Source organism: Sylvia atricapilla, chromosome 2 (genome assembly GCF_009819655.1).
Source record: "Sylvia atricapilla isolate bSylAtr1 chromosome 2, bSylAtr1.pri, whole genome shotgun sequence".
NCBI lineage: Eukaryota > Metazoa > Chordata > Aves > Passeriformes > Sylviidae > Sylvia > Sylvia atricapilla.
This window is the reverse complement of record NC_089141.1, coordinates 32020642-32045935: the sequence shown is the minus strand read 5'-3', so window position 1 is coordinate 32045935 and position 25294 is coordinate 32020642. Positions and strand designations below refer to the sequence as shown.

Sequence of the window (25294 nt, the reverse complement as noted above, 5' to 3'; positions counted from 1 at the left end):
GCCAGTTTTGTAGGTTGAATGCTGAATGATGTTTTTCTTCTCACTTGGAAAGGCACAGTATCCTACTGGGACACAAGACTTGCTCCTACATTTCCCTAATATAGCACACTATCAACAGGGATCTACAATGATATACTTAATGTCATTTCAGAGTCAACTAGCCAGACAAATTTTATAGCTCTCCTCTGCTTCACTCTTAACTTCATGCTACAAAATGGGGTGATCAGTGTGTGGAGAGGGAAGGACCTACAGAAAAGTCATAGCACACCCAGGGAATAAGCTGGATGTTTGTCCTGTCACTGCCCAGTGTAACTTCTTTTTTCCCATGACCATCAATCATACTGTGAGTTCTGATCACACAGCTGTTCAAAATTTTGCCTAAAGTGCACACAGTGGTGTCCCCTGTTCCACATATATGGCTGGATGAGCAGAAGAAAATAGGATGGACAGATGTTGCTGGCTCCTGGCAACACTGTCATTCAAAACTGTACACATGAAACTTTAGCATGGGTTAACAACATAAACAAGCTTACTGTTTTTCTTCCCAACATCAATACCAAATGGGGGGGGGTTCTTCTGTCTTTATTTCATTGTTTTAAATGTGTAAATTAAATTCTTAGAAAAGGTGCTGGATGGGGAGCCATGAAAGGAGATTGCTAATTTTTCAAACTAGAGTAATACAAAATTTGCAAAAAAGCTACCAAAAAACCTCCCCAAAACAAAATGCCAAACTTCTTTACTAGTGGAATGAACTGAGCCTTTTACTAACAACAACAACAAAAAAAAAAATCCAGTTTTCCAGTCATATGAACCACCACATTTTCAATTAATTGCTCCACGGGGGTCAGTGACAATCAAATTAAATTAAGACCTGTGTAGTGATTAATCTGGTGTAAATCTCTACTTAACTGGATGCCAAAACCAAGAATCTCTAAAAAGAAGTAAAAGTTGCAGAGTTTTCAACATTTGGATGACAGGAATTTATTTTTGTAGCTAAAAAACCAAGTTCAAGCTGAGTGTTCTCCCTGGTTCTGAAGGCAAATTCTCTGCTTTACAAACTGAAAGACACAAATTCTGGGACACACTGGAATCCTGCTGCTGCCAGTGCTCAGTGCAGAGGACATAGGAGTCAGGCACAAATGGTAAGTGGTTTAGGATTCTTGAATAAATTTGGATTATTTAAGTGGTGTTTCTTCTTTGTGAACATCTTCTCAAAACACAGAAGCAATCAGGTGATAAAATCTGAGATCTCAAGCAAACCTCAAAAAAAAAAAAAAAACAAAAAAAAAAAAAAAAAACAAACAAAGCCCCAAAGAAATCCCAAACAAAAAAGTGGCAACCAACACTGATAGTTCTTAGAGACATTACTGATGTTAAGGATACTAAATCACTAGTCTAGATTGCCCAGGAAGTTTTAAAATCTTTCTCCTGAGAAAAGGTCTTCAGCTAGCCCTGCCATTGGCCTTCTGGGTTTTAGGCCTGCAGAGCTGCCACCTCTGAGCTCTCCTTTCTGGAAACTAGTGCCAGAAATCTTTTGGAGTTTTCCCCCAGTGAAAGCTAATCATCTTTTCTATGCCATCTAATACCAAGAACTGGGAGTTCCAGGGAAGCAGCTCCTGTTACAGCGAGGAACATAGAGCTATTTATGTTCTTTTTCACTAGTGGCAGCTCCCACTGTATTCCTAAGTCTGTAAAAGGCAGAAGGATGGAAGGAGAACTGGCACCTGGAGTAGAGGACAGCATGTTGCCTTTGACTGTTGGGAGGCACAGTGGGAATGTTCTTCCCTTTCAAAAACTCCTGGTGCTCCCACTGGGATGGAGGCTCAACCTAAGCTTTAGTTTATACCAAATTCTTTCTAATGATGAAATAATGCCACCAATTACTGTGTTTTATGTGACAGTAAAGGAAAGATGCTATGCTGGGAACATGATCAATTAAAATAAACCAGGACAACCATAAGAAGCTGTCCTTGACTGATTCAGCATTTCTGTAGCCCTGTGTTCAGAATGGCATGGAAAAATGAAGAAAATAAAAAGAAGGGGAAGATTTGGTACAAATTAATATCTTAAATCTATCTTAAAGACACTTTACGCTTTGGCTGAGAAAACATCTGTAGGATTTAAGATTTGGCAAGGTATATCAGAAATTAATTTTATTGGATGCCATCTTTTACCACGCAGAGTTCAAGGCAGGATCCGTAGATCCATTGAACATAATTTACAAGGGCACATGCACGCCACAAAATTTATGTCATTTTCTATAATGTGAAAATACCAAAACTTCCAGACTAAATTTAATGATCAAGTGTTAAAATGTCAACTCTTTGAACAGTGTTCATCTTTTGCAGTTTAAAAAGTATTTATCTTTTATTCTCTTTTTATTACTTAAGATCTGAAGAATAAACCTGATGTATTTACTGCTTCTGACATCAAGGTCCACTTTTTCAAGACAAAGAGTGGCAATTATCTGCATAAATCACACAAATGGCTATTCAAATACAGACAATTAACAGATCTGGGGTCAAAAATAACCACACTGTTGCTCTGTAGAATTCATGCTTATCAAAATGATTTTTTTGAAATAACATTTTTTCTGAAAAAGGTCTGCTTTTATTATAGTGCTGAAATTTGGTATAAACAGATTTTAAAAATCGGTTATTTAAAGGAAGGAGAGTTACTCCAGTGAAAAGAAAGCCAATAAGATCAGATTATGGACCAATGCAACACTAGTCTAACTATTTAAATATGGCACAAAGTAAGATAAGCAAATCACTGTAACTTTGGTTTCAAGCTGTTGCAATATGAAAGTGTTTTGAAACTATACTTTTGCCATTATTCAGCTCAATTACATATGATGATATGTTGTTCCCACATGCCTGCAAATAGAAAGCAATGTACAATTCACATTGTATCTCATTCCAACACCAACGTTGGCAGCAAACACTGAGTATCTGGAGTTAAACATTTGAGGCTCACTCACATGCTTGACTTTCAGATCATTTCAGACACTCAGCATTGGATTCAAGAGACAGAAAAGCCGAAAGGAAAAATGTGTGTAGATGGAGTTGGGAGCCCTGCTCAAGGCAGCAGCAGTAGTGAGCTGGCAGTGAATCCATGCTTGTTATTTCCCAGAAGACCCTGGGAAAATATTCAGTGAGAAACTTTCAGCACTAATTCGTAAAATAAATAAGTGATGTCTCTTGACACATAAAAAAAAAAAAAGGTACTGGGACATGGTCTTTTCCAATTATACCATCTTAAAACTTGGCTTATTCCCCTGTCCCAAATCCAGTTTCTACACACCTGCACCCCAAACTCTCTAGGCCACGCATGGATGCAATTCCAGGTCCCCCCTGCATGACAAGACACCTAGAAGTAGGGCTAATCACAGCTCTTCTTTTCAACCCTTTGAACTGGAAAGCACCACTTGGGAGTGTAAAAACTGGATGTTTAGCATGATCCTACATCCCAGCCTTGTTCAGCAGTGCTGCACCTCCACTGCTCAGCACTTTCCAATGGTATTGCAACAGGTCCCCATAGGTGCCCCTGCTCTGCTCCAGGGCTGATTGAGGATACAGATTCAGCACAGCTTGTGGGAGCCAGGAGGACCTGGCAAGAACAGGAAATGAATGAGGCCACAGCCTCCTCCAATTTATCCTCCTTCTGCGGCCTCATTCACCTCTTGTTCTCTTCCCATATGGGTTTCTCCACCAGCAAGATGGGAATGACAGCTGGCATCTGTTTCCATGGCTCCACTGCACTCCCTGCTCTCTGCACTGGCCACCCACCACCCCTCTCTGCTGCCCATGGGTGCCCAGGGTGTATCTTCCTGCCCTTCTCCATGTTACAGACGGGTGTCCCCATTCTACATCGCTGTGACGCAAAAAATGACAGCAGTGATGACACCAGTGCTAACCCCTGCTTTGCCTTATCGTTTGTGCAGCCCACAGGGGTTCTGCCCACCCCAGGCAATTTGCAAATCCTGTAGAAATTATGAAATTCATCAGAAGTAAGGCAGAACAGGTAGCACTATGCTGAACCCCAGAGCTGGACATCCCCTGCTAGGTGCTCCTTATAAAGCCCACCACGTGCAAAGGCGGCTGCAAACACGCGCTGAGCTGCCTGCCCTGTAGAAACAGAAAGGGAGTTCCCTCCTCATTGCCCTGCCATTTAATATCAAGCCAGTTTGGCAAGTTTGAGGATGTCTCAAGGAATCATTCAGCTTATCCCTACACCAGACCTTTAGGCTGGGAAGTGTCCCTAACCCTGAGGTCCCTAGCCTGACGCCGCTATTGCGGAAAAAAATTGTCTATATTCATGTTTGGAAGAAAATATTTAGAAGGACTGTTTCCTAACAGTCCATCTAGATCTAAAGTCAGTACAAAAGTGCTGAACTGGGACCTGGGCATTTTTATTTTTCAGGCCTAGAGAGGCAAAGTAATCTATGGTGTTTTTTTTCCCAAAAAAAGCCACAATAAGCCACCAGAAACTTGCATCTCTCCAATCAGAAACACCATGACTATCTAAACTACATCTGATTGGCCTCCTTAAAATCCTAGGACCCATATAATGCCCCTTCTTTATTATTCTTTAGTTAACAGAATAAACTGATAAGCTGAGAAAATATGTGCAGTATACCATGTATTCTGAAAGTGCTCTAGTTGCTAGAGTTATTAATAGACACAAGCATAGGCTAAGATAAAATATGAAATCTTTTTCCTTTTGCTAGGAAAAAATAAGTAAAAAACATATCATTTAGGAAGTCATACAGAAACAAACTGCATAATCTACAGATAAAGAGAACAAAATGCTCGTGGAAGCAAAGCTTATTCATCACTTTATCTTGCAACCTGACACAGTACATGCTCAATCTATTTAATTACAGGAACAGAAAAATAGCAGAAAAATATGTACACAGAACAGCAATGTTTCCAGTCCTACCTTGGTCGTGACAATGCACAGACAATCCATTCTGTAAATCTCCACAGGAGTGTATGTAAATCATAAAAATAAATCAGCAAGGGTGAGGAAAGGCTTTTGAATAGCATGAACAGAACCGGAGGCTTGAATCTGCACAGCCGGCTTTTCCAAGTGGGGCCCTCATAAGAAACTCGAGTCCTCCTCCACAATGCTAAAGGCAGTCATGATGCTCACAGGGATCAGTAAACCCACTAGAAATCGTCTCAAGCAAAACTTCCAGGTGGCTTATCAGGCTTGATTGCTGCATTGTTCAATCTGAGATCAAAATATGCTGTTGAATGGTATGCAGCCCTCTAAATGGGAAGATGAGAACCACAACAAGCACAAAAGAGCAAAAGCATCACATTTCAGCCCTAGCTCTGGTTTCACAATTCTGATCTGCTGTTTCAGTATACCCATAAGATTTCCCTTGCCAAGTCTCTCTCCCTCAGCCTCTCTCTCGCTCTCTCTCTCTCACTCTCTCTCTCTCTCAATCTCTCCCTCCCGCTCTCTCCTTCCCTGTCTTTTTTTTTCCTCCCCCCTTTCACTCGCTCTCTCCCTCCTCTTCCCTACTAACTCAGAGCAAGCACAAAACGCACAACTATCGGGCCCATCTATCACAGCGCTGTCACTTCTCTGCCAAAACAACTGCTTTGGGTTGTAAGGGGTTTTATTAAGAGCATGATTCCTACAAACACACATTGCTGGAAGTGCATGATTGAAACATGAAGGTGTGTGCAGGAACTCGTGCGTCACAGCTCCAATTGCTCAGAATTACTGGGTCAGATTCGGATTTGGGAAGTGAATATAAATAACAGCTGGATGAGGCGAACTTTAGCTGTAGCAGAAAATAATCAGTCAGGGGAAAGGACTGGGATTTACATATTTACACATGCACGTGGATCTGTCAAGCACAACACAGTGATATAATTACAGTTTACCACCCATGGAAAAAAACCCTACATTATATACATAATTCAAAGCTTTGTAGGGGAACAGTTTTTTTTTCCCCATCTATGAAAAATACATCAAACTTTTAATTAAAAGAAAGCACTTTTAACAACAGAGCTTAAACACTCCTTAAATTCTCTCCCAAACTTTTCTTCCATCATTGACAGATTCACAGACTTAATCTATTTATCTCATGTTCTCTATGTTTTGCTTGGAGTTTTACAGACTGTTTAAGCCCCCACAGCCCTACCTTTCTTGCAGTGATGCTGGTGCAGAGCTTGCTTTTCAGGTGTTTTACATGAATCATTCTGAGTTAGAAAGCTTGCTGTCAGCTCTTACGGGCTTCCCTCTCTTCCAGATAGAGGAAGAGAAAGAGAAGAAAGAAGGAGGGAGAGAGAAAGAGACTCAGAAGGGGAAAGATATGTAAAATGAAAGCTCTGGCCAAAGAGAGAGGAAAATCAATGCTCCTATTCAGTGGAAAAAAAAAAAATACAGCCAACTGGACTGTTGACAGCAACAAGAGGAAATGTCTAGACACCCATACATTACAATTCACCTTTTCAACACACTGGACAGCAGAATCTCCCCTGGGTGCTTTGCTGAGAATCTCTCATTCTCACTCAGAGCTAAAGTATGTTTTTAATAAAATAAGCCTTTCCAAGAAAATAAAGGATTATTTAAGAGTCATCTCTCTTCCATAAATTACTCAGGTTATAACCCTAATATTCCCATGATTGTTGGAGAAGCGAGACGCTCAGTAAATGACACGTATTATTTTGCCAAAATGAGGTCACTGCTACCAAAGTTACAAAATCCATAGTGAATCAGATATGTGGTCAGAGAGCAATCAACCCTCCCCCCCACTATTAATGTCCTGGTGGATAGAACATCTTAAAGAGAAAGTCTCCAGAGCACTTAGAACTGTGTCTAAGGCTTTAACTCACTCTGAGCAAACACGTGTGCACAAAACAAACTTGATTTGCTTTTACAGGCTGTACTAGAACCTGCAGGTTTTCTCCCTACTGAGGTTTAGTCCAGTAGCCAAACAGTCAGACAAGTTTATTAAACTATAGATTACATGAAACTTCCAAACATCCTTGAAGAAAGACTCAATTAAATATCTCCTTAAGAGGAAATTAACCCATTAATATGGTGTGACATAAGCCACCCTTGTGCTCTAAGCAGTATTGGGTAAAAGTGATTTCAGTCAACTCTAAAATCACCAGATATTTTAACACTTGGGTGTAAAGCACCCAACAGTTTGTTCTCTTCTAATTCATAGATTGAAGCTGACCTAGTAAGGTGTGAAATATTTCATACATATAATTACCTAATGACTTGGCTGTAAAATTCCATCTCAGACTTGAAACTGGCATATGGAGATGCATTTTGAAGTTGGTCTCTTAAGTGCATGATCTGTAAATGCTTCTACTTGCAACTCCACTCTTGTGAGATGATCCCAGTGAATTCATGATCCTATTTAAAGTTTATTTGAAAAACAGAGGGTTTCAACCCTTAGGGGATGCCTACATGAACGTGACTCACCCAGCTCCCTCAGTACCAAAAAGCTTCCTCCTGCACTCCTCCAATTTTTGACTGTCACCTCCTTCCTTTACATATGACAATGAGCATTTAACAGGACAGGATTGGCACATGTGCTCCTCAAGCTTAATACACAATTGAGCAGTTTGCTCCCTAAAATAGTGCCACCTACTTCTTACCCCTATAATCTCCCGTACCCCTAGAGAGAGTGAAGACACAGGGATTGCATGACTGCTTTTGGGGATGCAGACCCCAGCTTCAAGCTTACACAGGCTGATTTTGGTTGCCAGAGCCTCCAGTCATAGCTTCTAACACACAGTAACTGGCAACAGATGACTGTCAATGGGTCTCCAGTGTTTCTTCAAACATACAGTCCCTCCCTTCGATTAACAACCCATCCCAGAGCCCCAAAAAGCTGCTTAATTTTGTTTCTCCAACTAGATATTTTTCCATTCATTTTTTTCTCCCCAATAATAAAATTTTCAAATCCTTAGCACTGTTTTACCCTTCATTAGCAACACCTCCTTCTGCTCGAATTTCTGGAGGTCATCTCACTGCTTAGTTCTATTTTTCCTCTGTTCTTCTTCTTATTAAATGCACATATGATCCTGACTGAAATCTACTATAGAAAGGCTTGACCCAAAACTAAAACAAAAATTGAGGAACAGCCATCTGGGGTGAAAAGACATGGTTTATAGTTGCTCATAGTCAACTCAGATGGTAAAAAATAACCTTTGTGATGAGCTCTGACTCTTGAGAAGCCTTAATATAAGAAGGATAACAACTATTTCCCACTGTGACACCAGTGGCTCTGTGGATCACCGTGAGAAAACCATCTGCCCAGCTGACTGCTTCCTTCTCCTATAATTTTACCAAGGTATCTGTTTTTTAAATCATATAAAAAATCAACAATACGAGGTGAGTGGGTAGAAATAGGATGGTCTTTTAATGCAGTTTACCCTGGTCAATTTAATGTTCCTTTCTGACATTAAAGGAACATTGTATCCAGGTACTTCCACTTGGATAACCAAAGCAGAGGCTTTAATTAGGCCACTATATTTAGAATCAGAGCCTGCAACATCCCGCTGAATTCAATATTTGTAAAAGCAACCTTCAGTAAAAGCTAAAATCATAAGAAAAGATTCTGATTTTTTTTTAATCTTTCATTATGGACCTTCTTAAACACTTCTTAAATTCTTTTGAAACCCAAATATTATAAAACAAAAACTGTAAAGTAGGTTGCTAAAAAAAAAAAAAAAATAACTGGTTTATTTTTTTTCTATTCAAAGAGTAGAGATTAAGAAAACCAAGAGCACTATGTCTCCAAGTTTTGGAGTAGACACTAAGAAAAGGAGGCATCTAACCATACTGTTAACATTGCATTAGTAATGTCAGCATCTTGAAAAATTTAGCCAGTGACTATTTAGAGCTCTATGCACCTACACAGAGAACACATGAACACACACATGCTCTTACAAATATGAAGATTTATTTACTCCTAATGCATCTTAAATTGTGTACTATGGAGTACTTGTTGATAGCATTACATTCTCAGGTGATATTCTCTTTCCTCTTTTCAGGTTCTCTATTGCATCCAAACAAGCTACAAATAAATATTTTCCTGATTACATCTTCCAAGAGGGCAACTGATGTAGTTGGCAAATTATGTCTATACAGCCAGAGCCCACTCATACCACTTGAACCCAGTTCTTGTGGATCACAACTGTTTACTTAGTAGCTTAACACCAGGATTCAGGTGATCTGAGTAAGTATATGCTACAACGGAAAGTCTCATGAGACAGTTTCTTTATGAAGGCTGCTTTGTGGTACACTTAAAAAAAAAAAAAAAAAAAAAAAAAGAGAGAGAGACAGAACATACTAATCTTGTAGATCCTGGATATGTAGTTAAAAGCTGTATTACAGATGAAATGTCAGAATAAATCCTCCTTCATCCAGAAAGAGAAGTTAATACAGATTTCAGAAAGCACGTTCTGTATACCTTAGTCACTCAGAATTTTAATGTAGTTCCCAGGCTGAATCAGAAGCCCAGGAGTCCTGGTGTTAATTTAAAGATCACCAAATTAGCAATTCTTCCCCTCTTAACTGCAGCAGGCCTAAGAGCAGCAGCTCTGCAACTGGCCTGAGGCCCAGGAGAGTCTCAGATAGAAGCTGTAACACGAATCATTCCCTTCACCCGTACATGGCAAATTTCACTGCCATTTAGCACAATCAATGTTGGAGTCCTGACCAATTTCTCCAGCTGGTAGCTTTTCCAATGAGAAGAAATAGACAATTCTCTTTTTTGTAGGGAAGCAGACCTTGCCTCTCAAAGCCCTGAAGGCAGATGGTAAAATGGGCATGGGGAAAACGGAAAGGTGGACAGGCAGCTCCATTCCTTCACCACAAGGTCTGTGCACTGGCCACAGTGGCCTCGGGCTCAACAGCCACAGAAAAAAAAGTTTCTGCTTCACAGTTGTGGAGGGGATTCTCTCTCTTCTTACCCCAAGGACATTCCCACCTTACCACCTCTTTATGTAGTGCATGGGAGTTCACACCACCTCAGCCGAGCAACTGCCCCAGAAGAAAAATCAAAAAAGCTTCTTCTGAGACAGTGCAACCTCTCCAGCAGTCTCACTGCCACATGCTCACCAGTTTGGGGTCCTATGAGAAGGCAGTATGGCAAGCTGGGAACACAATATGACTGGTGGGCTTGTAGGACATGCACTTTCATCATCACAGAGGATGAGGCAGAGGTGTTTGACCCCATCCTACAGCTCTCAAGGTCCTTGGACAAGCTATTCTTTTGAAAGCCCCGCAACCTTCGTTAGTTTAAAAGTATGCCTAGTGTTTTTTCTATTATTTCCTACAAAAAATCCATAATTGTTTTCCTGGTTCACACAAATCCATTTACTCTAAATGAAACAGAAGTGCTTCAGTTACAAATGCTCTGCTGGCTTTATGCAGGGATGCTCTGCAACAGAATCACATGGTACTAGAGGGTAGTATGACCAGAAGGGGTTCTCAATTCTCAAGATCAATGGTGAATGAAGAGTTCATGTTCCTTCTTCAGCATTCTGCCTGGGGAAGTAAATCTAACAACCAATTGATCATCAGCAACTGAAAAACTCTGGCACATACATTCAAACATGCAGCTACTCTTAAATAACTATGTGTCACTGTCATAGCAGCCACTAACACTCAAGCACACTCACTTGAAAAAGAAATCAGACAAAGTGACACCTTCAAGTGAACAGACACACTAAACCACAAGTTCCTGGAAACTAAGACAAAACATCTGCTATCTACTACCCCGTGGTACTGAGAACTGGACAAAACACCACTCACAGCTCTGAATGTCTTAGAGTCTGGCAACGGAGTTGCCAATTCTCAGTTTCCTCTCAGGTACACTTTGTACATGAACAACATGAAACTGTAGAACATAGAATTGCTGATGGAGAAACATTCAGTCCGGGGTTTGCAGTGACTGAGTAGGAGGATAGAGCATTGTTCAGCTGGGCATTTGTAACAGAAATCATGTTGTGAAATGGACATGAGATCAGCTGCATCCCATGATTTTCACAACATCCTCATGGACACAATGTATTAGGGCAAAAGTTTATCAAACTTTTGATAATTCCTTGCTTTGGAGAAATAAAATCTTCCATAAATATAAAGACAAATTTCAAAGAGTATTTACGTTCTTGTATTTTGACTATCAAGTACCACCACACTACCATATGGCACAAAAGTTTTTCTGATTGGGAAACTGGGAACACAACAACACAAGAAACTCAGAAAATCATGTTAGAAAATTAGATCTTTAGATTTTTAAATGTAATGAACAGAGAAATTGATCTAGAAAGGAAATTAAGCTCATGGAAAAGCCTTAGACAAGAGGAATAATCAGCAAGTTTCTACTGTTGGAAACAACTTTTGCTGAAGTCTACAAGGTACCACACAAGCACAACAGCTCAGTTAATGTCTCTTTTCTTCATGTTTCCAGCTTGTTTATGTTAAAAGAAAAGTTAATAAGTTTCTTTTACTTCAAAAAGGAAAAATACACAATGATGCCAAGGCTAGAAAGTCTACATAATAATATCTAAGCCCAAGGGAATTGTTCCAGCCAAGCTGTGAACCTACGAAAATAATGGAGATACTATAATGAAAGACTTATTACTTCACTGCTGCATGCAGCAAGACAGGGAACTGTAACACAGCCATGAAGTAATGCTATTCACCAGATTTTTATGATAGGCATCATTAGGCTGCCTGTACAAAAAACATTGCTTTTCTGACACTCAAATTCCTCCATATTGACTCCAGACCAAAAAGAAACTACAACACACACCAAGAGACTGAAAACACCTGGAATAAAACCTATGAACTGTGCAACAACATGGATTTCAAAAATAGACTGAAATGAAACCACCTCGAGATCGGCAAATCTGTAGAACTCTCACCAGTATGAACAAGACTTGTACATAAAAATAAAAATTAAATCCTGCCTAGGTGAGCATAAAATACCCAGGACTAGCAATATGCCACAATAAATTGCAGCCATAAGCCTCATTCAAATGTGATAACGGACATGCAGCCATTAAGCAGAAATTAAAGAAAACATCCAAAAGGTCAAATTCTGTATGTTCTACGCATTTCACCTCCAGCAAAACTTCACTAAACAAGGATTTCATTCTCCATTCCAAAAAAAAAAAAGAGTGGACAATACCTTTGTCTTCATGTCTACCACATAGCTTTCGAAAGTTGCGTTCTCCTTGTTGTGTTCACCACATTGGCCAGATCCTTCTGACTCACTGGAAGCTGCAGGCTAAAGAGCAGGGTGGAAAAAAACACAAATAAAGTAGCTAAAATGTGTGCTTTAATTCAATTACATTTAAATATAAAGATGAGCACGCACACACAAAAGGGTAGCTTGAATTCAGATAAGTATCAGGTGGCTTATACAGATTTTCACCTCAATTTTTTTATGCAAAACTTTCTGCGTTTTATCTATCCTACAGGTTCCTATCATGGAAGCCTGTGAAAGTCTTAATAGGCTAAATCTGCAAGATGATGTCTATCATAATCTCTGTGTGACTGCAGAAGGCATTCAAGGTGCTCTGCAGCTCTCGGCAACAGAACATAAAGATAAGGAAGGAAATCAGTGCCCCAGCAAAAAGACCTGCTGACCGTGATGGGGCTCTCATCTGGAGTAGCTGCAGGAACACATATCTCCTTAGAGCAACAAACAAATTATCTGGTTTGTTTTCTTATTTCTAATTCATGACACTCTCCTAAGTGAAACATTTTTTAAAAGGTTTCATGCTTGACTAGTAACCACATGTGCACATCTTTTAAATTCAAATGCCTGTTTTTGTTACTTTTCCTTCATTTACACAGATTTCAATCTTATATTGCTCACACAAAGCTTTCATAAAACACACAGTATTTCTTCAAATAATATCTTAGGCAGAAGACACAGTAAATGGCTATATTTGTTTTTTTTTTCAATTTTCCTGCTGGAAATCTAATACGTTACTGTAGATTTTACATTAAGACAGTAAATATCACAAATGACATCTCTGTTTACAACGCTTCGCCCTGCAATAATGTGCTTGAAGAGTCAGCCTTTGAACGAAACATGATGTCTGCCTCTAACTCAGATCTCAAAAAATTCCTGAGCATTCTGCAAACGCACAAACAAGAAAGGAAGGAGGATTCAAACACAGTTCAGTGTCTTTTGTCTGTGGGTGCCAAGCATTGCAAGCATCCTGAGTGATTTAGACCCATCCTGTTTTAGCCTGTGCAACAGGAGTGCAGACAATTTTAACACAACAGGCAAGAAATTGTTAGCATTTTAAGCAGAGCAGCCTTTGCCAGCACAACTTAGAAAACAACAATCCAGTGCCACAGAAAGAGCCAAATCAAACTCACATGTGCAAATGTTCTCTCCTCTGATCCTAGGTTGTTTATTTAGGGCTCTGTCCAGCAAAAGACTGAGTGCTGGCCCCAGTCCATCCAACTCCTTAGACACGTGCTTTTAGCTTCACTGGAACCAATGGACGAGTCTTATGCTCCAGTAAAGACCATGTTTAAAGGCTGGATCAGGCCCAGCAGCTCAGCATTACATGGGACTAAGTACACAGGACTCCTCAAACCCTCTCTGAGGTTACAGCTTCCTTCACAGGGAGAACCACTCATTCCCTTGACTGGCTTCTAGTCACTAAAGGGTGTTGAATATCTCCCATTTGTAATCTGGAAGGGAGTAAGGGACAGAAAGACAACAAAGCCAAAATTTTCAAGGACAGCAGGAAACTGAACCTAGGTCTAGCCTCAGAGCCTTCAGAAAATCCAAGCAACTACCTAAATGTTTCTTTCAGAAAGAGAAAATTAGTTTTGCAAGGAGCTAAAAAGCATGCATAAAATTCTCAATTCATCTTTGCTTTCTTTGAATACCTGACATAAATGTTTTTCATTGCTATTATTTACAGGCAACAATATAAACTCTTCAAATCAAGACATTATTTATTTGCTTTAATCATCAAGACCTAAAGAATTCTGATCCTAAAGCAGCTCAGCTCCTGCAACTTCTCTAAAGGGGTTTGACGAGCTTCAGCAGAAACTTCTATGGTAACATTCATCAAATGAGTGCAGCTGCAAAGCAGGGTAAGAAACTAACTTTGTTTACAGTTTACATGTTTTTTTCTCAAATTTTTCACCATTAGTTGGCTCCAATATTTTGAAAGAACATAAAGCACTGTCATAAGATGCTATAAAATGTTTCCATTGTTTTCCTTAGGGAAATACATCACAAATTCATTGTAAAGAGCAGAAAATCAAGGGCATTAGTGGGGGTTCAAACAGCTCAAGCAAGAGTAATTGTAACAAATCTTGAACATCTCTCTGTTCCAGTGCATCAGGTTTCAATAATCATTAGCAAAATAATATATGGTTTCCCAACCTAAACAAAGAACACCCTAGAAATCCATCTGAACACCAAAAGATATTTAATTCTGTGTTATGAAATGAATGGGACCGTATAATCCAAGAGACAGAAAGAATACTTGCTGTGCATTGTGACAGATTTATTAAAAACTAAGAATCTTGGATTTGAGTCTTTTCTTATTCTTGATTACATACAACCCTCCCTTTGGAGGCCAACAAAAAGACTACTCTGCTTAAAATTACTTGTATACTTTATAGCCAAAAGCTGCCTGCTCATGCAAAGGAAGTGTTTCAGCAACACCTCATTATGCCTGAACCATGACCAGGAGATGCAGAACTGGCAGCCCCACCATGACACACTACAAATGCAGTGGACAACGTGCACCATGCTCACACATCCTTGCAGGAGGTTCTGGAACTAATGACTTCAAGCTTGAACTGCAATTACTGCCAAAACTATAGATTTTTTTATCACTCCCCTGCATCTAGAGGGCTGGTAGTTGGAACAACTCTAGCTTCCTCTTCACAGAAGAAAGCATGATCTTACTCTCTTCAAATTGGTCAGAGAAACAGAAGAGATTTCACAAGCAAATGTTGCAAGAGCAGATCAAAACCTCACTTGGTAACTTTACTCGCATGCTTAGTAACCATGTGCCTTGCAGATCACACCTAAAGCAACCTTCTAATTTCATGCATAATTAACACTAATCTATTTAGATTATAATTAACAGATACTATTTAGACCATAGTCTTTCCAGCACGTCGTCTTCGTTCTGCAAGCTCACAGCATTATTTAAATATTTGTTTATAAAATAGTAACCATATTACCTACCTTGCTATTTTTTTCTAATTTTAACGGTGCTCAGTGAAGTTTTTCTGAGCTTATAACACATCTTGCAGGTGCCTTTTTAGGACATGCACAATTAACACAAGGAACTGACAACAAAACTCTGGCTCATTCTTTTTTGCCAAAGTACACAGATATGAGTTATGGAAGACTGGTCACCAGTTCCACTGTCAGCAGGCAGCAGGTTCCAGTTCATGTCTGAGCCAGCAACCAGACAGGAGGAGCATCTATCCCCAGAGGTAATTATGGTATATAGGGTTTCCATGAGTTTCTATGGGAGGTCCTGCTACAGCAGCCAAGCCATGGAAGGGTGGATGAATTCCCCAGTCTAGCATAAGAATTTATAGAATTTCCAGAATTTATACCGGATATATCAATAGGAGGAACTTGTAAGCATCCCCAATAGTTACCACATGTTTATTTCTTGGGGTGAAGCCCAACATTGAGAACATTAAAAAAAAAAAAAAAAAAAAAAAAAAAAAAAAAAAAAAAAAAAAAAAAAAAAAAAAAAAAAAAAAAAAAAAAGAGGAAACATGCATGCATGCACACATGGAATACTTTTTAGGACACATATGGCTAGAAAAAGGTGATCAGCTTTACTAAGGGCCCAGAAGGGTGGGTGGAAGTGTGAGGAACTACAGTCCATGAGCCCAAATAAGTGTGAAACTGCCTTAGGGCTCAGAGAAATAATGCACCTTCCCCTATAGCCACTGGCTTGGGGAACACTCTCCTCTATACTTTTAGTGAGAAATTAGAATTTGAATTTAGAAATTCAAAACAAAGGCTGCCTTGAGATGTCTTTGGGCACTTTGGGTCACCAGCTGGTAGTTCTGCTCTGGTCTCATGTGAGCCTGTCAATAAATGCCTGCTTGCCCCAAGTGCTTTGCATGAGAAGGAATAAAAAATTCCCAGCAATTTGTTAACTTTTGGATGCTGATATCTGTCAGGAAACCTATCATCCTGGTAAACAAATGCTCCCAGAAACATACAGTGCTGAGAGATACTGCTTTTATTTCATTAACTTTTCTAGAGCAAGCATATTTGAAAATCATTAGAACATCTAAAAAGCTACATTTCAACATAATATATGCTGAAATTATCCATTTTACAGAACACTGATGTAAATTAATTCATTCAGCAGCTATGCTGGAGTGGAAAGCAACCTGAGCTGAACTGAGATGCTCAGCAGGACACTGCTACTAGCAAAGAACAGAGCACACCTCTGTGCCAGCTACAGCCAACCTGCTCACGCTCTGCTCAAGCTGTGTGTGAACCAGAACTGGACTGAAGTCAAGCTCATCCTTTACAACGTGCCAGCAACAGCACGAATGCCTTCTGTGCCTGTGATCTGTCCTCCAAGCTCTGCACCTTTCTGCCATACCCACACAGACTTGACAGCTCTCCTAAACATACTGTCAGCATCACTGAACCACAAAAAAAAAAAAAAAAAAAAAAAAAAAAAAAAAAAAAAAGTTGTACATCTTGGGCAGACTGTGGGACAAACAGCATCAATGAGGGCTTGATGAGTTTTTCCTGCGATGCCATGCAGAGAAATAATCCTAGAGACCATAAGATGTGCTTTGCTAGTCCTATTTCTAGGTCTTTTATGTTCCTTATTACAGGAAGAAACGTCATTCAACGGATTTTTTGCCAGGATATGACTTTTCATCAATATCACTGAAAATTCAGACAATTCCACAGCAGGCCGTGCTAGAAACTAAAATCAGAAATATAATCCAACAGAAGTCAAGCAGTTTAATTTACCTCATCTGGGCCTAAATTTTAATCCAGAAATAATACAGCAGAGCTTTCTTTTCTAATTCAGTATTTCTAAGGCATAGTTCCATGTCAAATGATTTAGATGTCAGAAAGGATTTTATTTCCATTTCCATGTTGGGGTTTCTTGTTCTTTTTTGATGACATCAAGGTTTGCTCCACATCACATTGCATTAGCTCAGACTCAGCAGCTGTCTTAAGTCAGGGTGATGTTGTAGGGCACTATGAGGTCTCACGGTTAAGCCCTGTAAGAATATCCTTCACTCCCTTCTGCACCAGTCTTCCCAATATGACCAGTAAATGTGAATGAAGAAAAATACACATTTGAGCATGGATTCTACTATACAAATCATATCACAAGCGTTTTAATTTTTTTAAATGACTGTATTTGAAAGTGAGCATAAATATCACAATAATATTTAGTCTGCCCTGGTATTTTTATTATTTCTCTTTAAGTAATATGGATTCAACCTTTCAGAAAATTTTATGACAGCCTTAAAGAGTGTTACAGCTCAGGAACAATTATCTGGCTGTGGACTTGTGTCTCAGAAAGGTCAGGATCTGATTTAATGCTGCTCTACCCTCCTGAGAGCAAATCTTGCTCTCAGTGTGTTTCTGGATGTCAGAATGTCACTGGTGAACTTTGCATTTGCTCATCCCCGATACAGATTTGACCATTCATCTAAAAGCTCTCATCCAAGCCATCAGTTACTGGAGCAGTCACTTTTGCTGGACTAACACAAAACCCACACTCAGACCTGATTTCTCTCACTGTCTATAACACACAATTATGTAGCTGCACTGTGACTCTGACCTACAGCAAGACAGCTGACTTTCCAGGCAGGGAGGAGACAATAACTCATGTATCAGCTTTTCTCCTACCAGACAGAGTTCAGATGAAGCTGGCTGGAGTCACAAAATTAAGCCTGGTGATTTACCAGAAGACACACACAGGATTCATTCTGCTGATCCAGGCTCTGTCTCTAGTGGCATTTGTCATAGAACCATAGAATGGTTTGGTTGGAAGGGAACGTCATCCATTCCAAGGCCTCTGCCATGGGCAGAGACACCTTCCACTAGTTCAGCTTGCTCAGAGTCCCATCCAGCCTGACCTTGAATGTTTCCAGGGGTGTCATCCACCAGTTCTCTGAACAACTTTTCAGACAGTCTTTTACCACCTTCATTGTAAAAAAACCCTTATTTCTTATATATATAAATCTAAATCTACCCTCCTTTAGTTTAAACCCATTACCCCTTGTCATATCACAACATGCTCCACAAAAAGTTGGTGCCCATCTTTCTTATAAGCTCATTTTAGGTACTGGAAAGTGCTCTAAGGTCTCTCAGGAGCCTTCTCTTCTCCAGGTTGAAAATTCCAGCTCTCTCAGCCTGACTCAATAGGAGAGATGGAGTCCGCCCTATCATCATCTTTGTACCCATCCTCTGGACTCACTCCAACAGTCCACATCTTTCCTACATTGTGATCTAGATGTAGTATTCCAGGAGGGGTCTCAGGAGAGTAAAGTAAGGGGGCAGAAAAGAGAAGAGCTCACGTAGAGCTTTATTTTCAGTCTGGGAGACAAATGAAGGCACTCATGCATCTCCTTTCCCAGGCAACAGAGAGTGACTAAGGTCACACGATGGTGGAGTCTGCCATGTGTGATGATTTGTACAGCAGGAAGGGAAGGGAGCAGAGCACTGTGCAGCCACCAGAGCCCCTGCAAACACAAGCCTGGAGAGGGTTGCTGCTCAAGTACAGACTCCCAGCTGAGACCCAGCACACTGAATAGCAGTGGTTGGCAGGATCTGTTGTGGCAAAGGGAAAAAATGGAAAAAAAAAATCACAAAAATGAACTCTGCTGCAAGGATGAAGAGATTAATAATTTAAAGTTCAGATGCATGAAAATGACACTGAAAGAATGAGACCGGACAGATTGGTTGCAGTTTTCAGGCAAAGACACACCCCAGCTGTCGCTCCATGCCAGGCAGATATCCGCCTGCAAGATATAGAGACAATTAATTTATGTATTGCTAATAGGGTATTTTCCAAAACACTCCTGGTAGCAGGGTTATTAAACTCCATAGGGCAAATTTAGACACCTCTGAACATGAGAATGAATGAGATTAAAACATTAAACAAATAAATGCATTTTCCTCAGCTCATTGGGATCTGAGTCAGATCATTCTCCTCATTCCTTTACCTTTCAGCTATCAGCCTGCACTTTGCTGGGCATAAAGACGATAAAACATGAAGAGTAATTTGGGATATTAAAGATCTCTATTTCTTTCAAATAAAGCAGAAGCTATTACTGAACTCTTATGAAGGCTGGAGGAAAAGAACCAGAAAAATTAAAAGGCTGAACATAATTAATGAATGCTCATTTAGAATTCGCTATCATAAAGTATCTTGGAAGCAAAATCTACAGCTGAAGAGGGCAGGCAGTGTGCAGAAACAAGCTCTGGAAGGAGCTCCGTGTGCACTGCATCAAACTGAGAAGAAAGACAGCAAGCTGTGGTTGCTGGGAGATCCCCTCAAGCATGAGGTGATGATACCTGCCAAGAGGCCCCCAAGCAGAAAGGTCACCTGCAGCAAGAGTGACATGCTAAAGCACATGGTTTGATTCCAGTTGTGCCCACGTGCACACATTTTATTCATTAGCTTCAGTGGACTCCTTCCACACTTTAGCCCACATTAATGAAATCACAATCTTGCCGTGAAAATACAAGTAGACCACAGCTGGAAGCAAATGCAAATACTTGGAAACAGAAAAAAAAAAAAAAAAAAAGAGAGAAATTAAGTCATTAATTGTAAGGGAAAACATAACTAATGATTTTAAATTAAATAATCTTTGCATGCTACTTTAATTAGCAAGGATAATGTTTATTTTACTTACATAGAAGTTCTAGATACATAAATTCCAACCTACATATTTCAGTTGCCATAACAACTTGATACATTTATTCTCTTGTGTCATTTTTTATTGCATCAGTGTAGATTTATTTATTTTTTAACAACCAGGGGAAAAAAAAGCGCCAACTGCTTTGGTTGCTAGAATAACACACTAGTTTTTAATTGTGCTTTTCACATTTAATTCTTCTTGAAACCAATTTCATTTTTCTCCAAAGATGTTCTTAGCACAGTGTGGAAAATTCACTACCAATTTCAGGGCTTAGTGTTGGGTCTGTCAAAAATCCCAAGGATATGTACAGCCCTTTAGCTCAACTTCTACTCCAGTAGTCTCCCTTAGGATATACAGCTTGAGGTCAAGTTCTTAACAGAAGACCTACACAGTAAGTCAAAGTCCCCAGCTACTGCATTTTCCCCAGAAAACCAGAAATAAATGAACATCAGACTCTTTAGAAAGGTGCACAATAGATTTGAAGCAGCAAACATAACTGCAGAGATGTAAAACAGTTGAGTAAATCACTGCAGCATGCTCCAGGCCAGGAGGAACTTAGAGAGTAGTTCCCACATTTCATACACTAGTGTAGCACATGATGAGCTTAACTACACTTTTATGTAGTAGCAGCAGAACTGTCTCCTAAAGTCCCAGGGCCTCCAAGGAATTGGATCAAATCTTTTAAAGGTACAGTCAAATGGCACGATGATGGAAGGAACAGAGAGGATGAGGACAGCCTTTGTCATTCCCTCTGTGCAGTGTAGCAGAGTCTGCTGTTGCCCATTGACCTTTCCCAACTCAGCACCTCTGCAAATGGGCTCTTTTCAATTAAATTGCAATTACATAACTGCTGATGTTGCATTTCTATCTGGTCCCCTGCAACAGTCATAACGAGAGAGACTGTATTAATTACTATCAATTATATTAAGGTGCAAGGTGAGGAACTGCTTGGTAACCATTGTTCCATACAGCTGGCATGGACTGACCTGGGATTAGAAATAATAGGGCTTTTTTGAATGTAAGGTTAGAGCTTTTGATGGAGAAGGACTTAGAAAAATAGCTGCCTTGGCCTCTGGGGGCAGCTCTCAATTTATTCCTAACTATAATAACTGTACTTTGGTCAAAAGAGTTAAAATGGTTGCTTTCAAAGGACTGTATCCCCCTCAGTTGTCAGGAGAACAAGAGTCTGTATGTGTGTAACCACAGAGAGTTTAGGACAAGATCTAGCCCTTATTGCAGCCTTCCAGTACGTAGAGAGGCCGCAAGACAGCTGGAGAGGGACTTTTGACAAGGGCATGTAGTGATGGGATAAGGGGGAATGGCTTTAAACTGAAAGAGGAACAGGTCTAGGTTAGGTACTAAGGAGAAATTCTTTATCAAGAGATTGGTGAGGCATTAGAACAAGCTGTCCAGAGAGGATGCAGATGCCCCATCCATAGAGGTGTTGAAGGCCAGTCTGGATGGGACTTTGTGTAGCCCAGTCTACTGGAAGGTGTCCCTATCCACAGCAGGGGGTTGGAACTGTAGGATCTTTAAGGTCCCTTCCAACCCAAACCCTTCTGTGTTTCTAACTCAAGACAGGTGAAACACCCAAGAGTGCCATGTATTGCACGATAACCTTGCAGGAGATATGCTTAAATAAGAAGTCACTCGGATAAAGTGAATTTTGATTTATCTCATGATGTGCTGCAGGTCCATAGCAAATCCAAGAATAGAAACCAATCTCCATTCTCCTCCACTGGCCCACACAGATTCTTCCTATTTACACACACCTCCAGAGAAATTACAGAGGAGGAAACTATCCACATTTTGCTTGAGATGAAATTTTGTGCCTTTTCTTGCCAGAAATGGTGAAATTAAGTCAGTCTACTCAATAGCAGTAATAAAACCAGCTCCATTTTGAGAGCAGGACTGATGTATCATAAAGTGATACTTAAGATAACCAAAGGTATTTCACACTGATAATACAAGAAAATTAAGCCTGCATTAAATAAAAGAAAAAAGAACCTCAAACCATCATCAAAAACACAAAATCAAACCCCTGAAGAATATTGTAATGACTTCTCAAGATTGCTTGAAGTGTTCCTAAACCTTGGTATAGAAGAATACTTGTTTCAGCCAGAGCCATAGGGAAAGAAAATCAGCAGTGGCTGTTATTACAATGGCAAGCTGCCTTGCTAAGTCATGGCTGCAGAGCTCCACAATCATATATACTCATGCTGACACGCAAAAAGACTGCAGCTAAACAAAACCTTTGGCAAAACATAGTGCCAAATCTCTTCATCAACTTTCCTTCTACAAAGCATTACAAAACGCTTCACACTGATATATATCAAAGGGAAAGGACTCAAAAGGTAAGTTAAGTAGAATGAATCAGGTCATTAAATTGCAGAATACATCATCACACTCCCTGAATGTTGATAACCAGACACCAAAGTGAAGTGAAAGGGAAAACAACATTCCCTAAATACTTTGCAGAAGGGTTAGGCTCTATGGATCTACCAATACTTGACAATTTCCTTTGTGACAACTGTCATGACTTCAATGCTGGATAAAAATCTTTCATTCCCTGATGGGGAGACGGCGGAATCTTTTATTTTGTATGAGGACTCCAAGAACTATTACATTAGCCATTGACCAAGGTTATTAAAAAAATATGGACTGTACAGGTGTTTGGGCTTCTGTGAGCTGGTATAAGCACAGAAGTCTAAGGGCTACTGAAATTTAACTAAATAAATTTCATTGTCAACTGCAGTTGACACTGAGAAAAGCAGCAGATGCTTATGTACCAGGCAATGCCAAGAGTTGCAGGGAAGAAGTCTCTTAGTCTGTGTAATGCCCTTTCCATGCATACTACCTTGCAAAGACCATATGGATCCTGGACCAGGAATCCTTCAAAGTACCAGCTCGAGCTGACCTGAGAAACAGTGCCCTTGTCACAGCTCACTGACACCAGGTCAAGGTGACACTATCAAAAGGGAAACCCTGGATAAGCAAATAAATCCAGCCTGAAAACTGTCTGCAACTCTATGCATTTGCAATGTGTCCATGCAGCTTAGGTAAGATTTCTCCTTTTGCTGGGATGTATCTGCCATCTGGTTTGGGTAGAGATGTACATACAAACTTGGAAGAATATCAGATGAAAAACTTGAAAGTAATTTCACTGTTAAAGAATATTTGCTTGAAACATGCCAAATCACCTTTATGTCCTTTACTCTACAACCTCACCTCTCATTATTAAGGGCTCAAATTCTGATTCTGGTTGTATTCAGAAGCCTCATAACCTGGATGTTTGTTAATGCCAACAGAACACATCTCTATGTGCTATTCTGTATTTAGCTGTCCTGGTTTCAGCTGGCATAGAGTTAATTTTCTTCCTAGAAGCTGCTACAGGGCTGTGTTGTGGATTCAGGATGAGAATAAAGTTGATGAGACACTGATGTTTTAGTTGTTGCTAAGCAGTGTTTACAGTAAGCTAAGGACTTTTCTGTTTCTCACACCAGCCCACCAGCGAGAAGGCTGGAGGAGCACAAGAACCTGGGAGGAGACAGCCAGGACAGCAGACCCCAAGTGATCCAAAGGATATTCCACACCGTATGGCATCATGCTCAGTATGTAAGCCATGGGGAAAGCCGGCCACAGGTCATTGCTCAGGAACTGGCAGGTCACTGGTCAGAAGATGGAAGGTGTAACTCGTTTTGTACATTCAAAATCTTTATTAATGTTGCTACTACTATTTTCCCTTCCATTTCTGCTCTGTCAAACAACCTTGCCTAAAATTTTACTTTTTTTCCCCCCTCAATTCTTTCCCCCATCCCAGTGGGAAGGGGTGGGCGAGGAAGGGGCTGTGTGAAGTTTAGCTACCTGACAGGTTAAACCACTACAGCAACCCCCATCTTGACAACCTATTGCATTATTGCCACCACCAGTTTAATACCACATTTCACTGGCTGATAAACAAAGCCAAAGCTAGGCAAGATCATCATCTTGACAAGTTTTTGTGCAGTTCTTAGTCAAACAGGGGTCACTAGAGGTGCTCCTAAAAGAGATGGTAGATTCTAATATAGCACTTTTAAAGGCTGTGGGCAGAAATGTAGTTTCTACTATTGAAACAAATACCTGTAATCAGCAATGTAATTTCATGGTTTGGAAACATCCCCATGTCTATTTTCTTAGCTATAGTTAACTAAGAATATTCTTTTGAATATCTGTGACCAACATCCTGATGACACTTCACAAAGGCGATCCAAGCCTTCATTTTCTTTTGGCTGAGCTGCAACAGAGCCCTGTGAAGCCAGGCAGAAAGATTGCTTTTCCAAGACCATTACAGCTCGAGCACTCCTCTCTGTTCAGCATTGAGCAAGCATGTCAGATCAGTCCTCCCCTCTGTGTGATGACTATCCATAGAATTCAGCACCAATATAAGGAGGGGTTTGGTCCTTGTCCAAAGATGATCACAAATTGCAAGCAAAGAGTAATGTTTGATGATTCTAAACCTCAAAAGTAGCAGAATGGTCCACTGTGCAAAGATATTTGTGTATATCTGGCACATTCCCTAAATGGGAACAAAACCCCAAGGAATCCAATTTGATCAATATCCAAATAGATATTGAATTCAGAAGCAGCATTGATAAATACACCTATGACTGCAGAAGATGGACTGTTTTAGGCAACAATATATTCAGCATCCTGAATACTGAAAGATGTAATTACTGGCTTGCTGCTGACCTAGCAAAGATACCGTTGTGTGCGCCCGGAGCGTTTTTTGTCCAAAAAGTACAAGATACCTCAAAAAGGGAAAAAAAAAAAAAAAAAAAAAACAAAACCTGGTTACATAAGTGAAGGCATGTGTCTGTCATGAATCTTCCTACTGCTTAGGAAGACACAAAGACGTCAGTTTTGTTACCTCTGCTTTTCTACAAACTACCACAACACCAAAAAATGTGTGAGAGATGAAACTAGCTTGGTGTAATGACTGACCTGAAGTCTCACAAGGGATCCTTTTACACCTTCTTGTGGTAATTAACAAATTCACAAAGATCAAACTTGTTTTAGTGGTTAATTAAAACAACAATAATTTAAAAGTTACCTTTGCTTTGTTTACTCTAGAGCTTCAAAAGCCACCATCTGAGAAAACAGACTGCAAATCCACTATGTCTGTGTCTAATTCCATTTTTTTTCCAGCTTGCACAACAGCTGTTTGACTTGTCTGTTCTCAGAAAGAGACACCATGACTACTTGAAAGTGCTGGGCTAAAATATACATACACACATACATACATACACATATATATATATATGTACATATACAGTGACAGGGCTCAGCATTTCTGAAAACCAGGTAGGCTCTCCTACACTTCTGGAAAGAACTGGAGGAC

The 25294-nt window shown here is 40.0% G+C and overlaps 1 protein-coding gene across 3 annotated transcripts in view; it reads right to left on the bottom strand.

The window, feature by feature from the left end:
• The window catches only part of DLG2 (discs large MAGUK scaffold protein 2), a 986088-nt gene that overhangs the window by 825971 nt on the left and 134823 nt on the right, over window positions 1-25294 (bottom strand). For all 3 annotated transcript variants that reach the window (XM_066341286.1, XM_066341281.1, XM_066341282.1), the window contains exon 5: window positions 12179-12277. In XM_066341286.1, the coding sequence (XP_066197383.1) occupies window positions 12179-12277 (99 nt within the window). The remainder of the gene's footprint in view (window positions 1-12178; window positions 12278-25294) is intronic.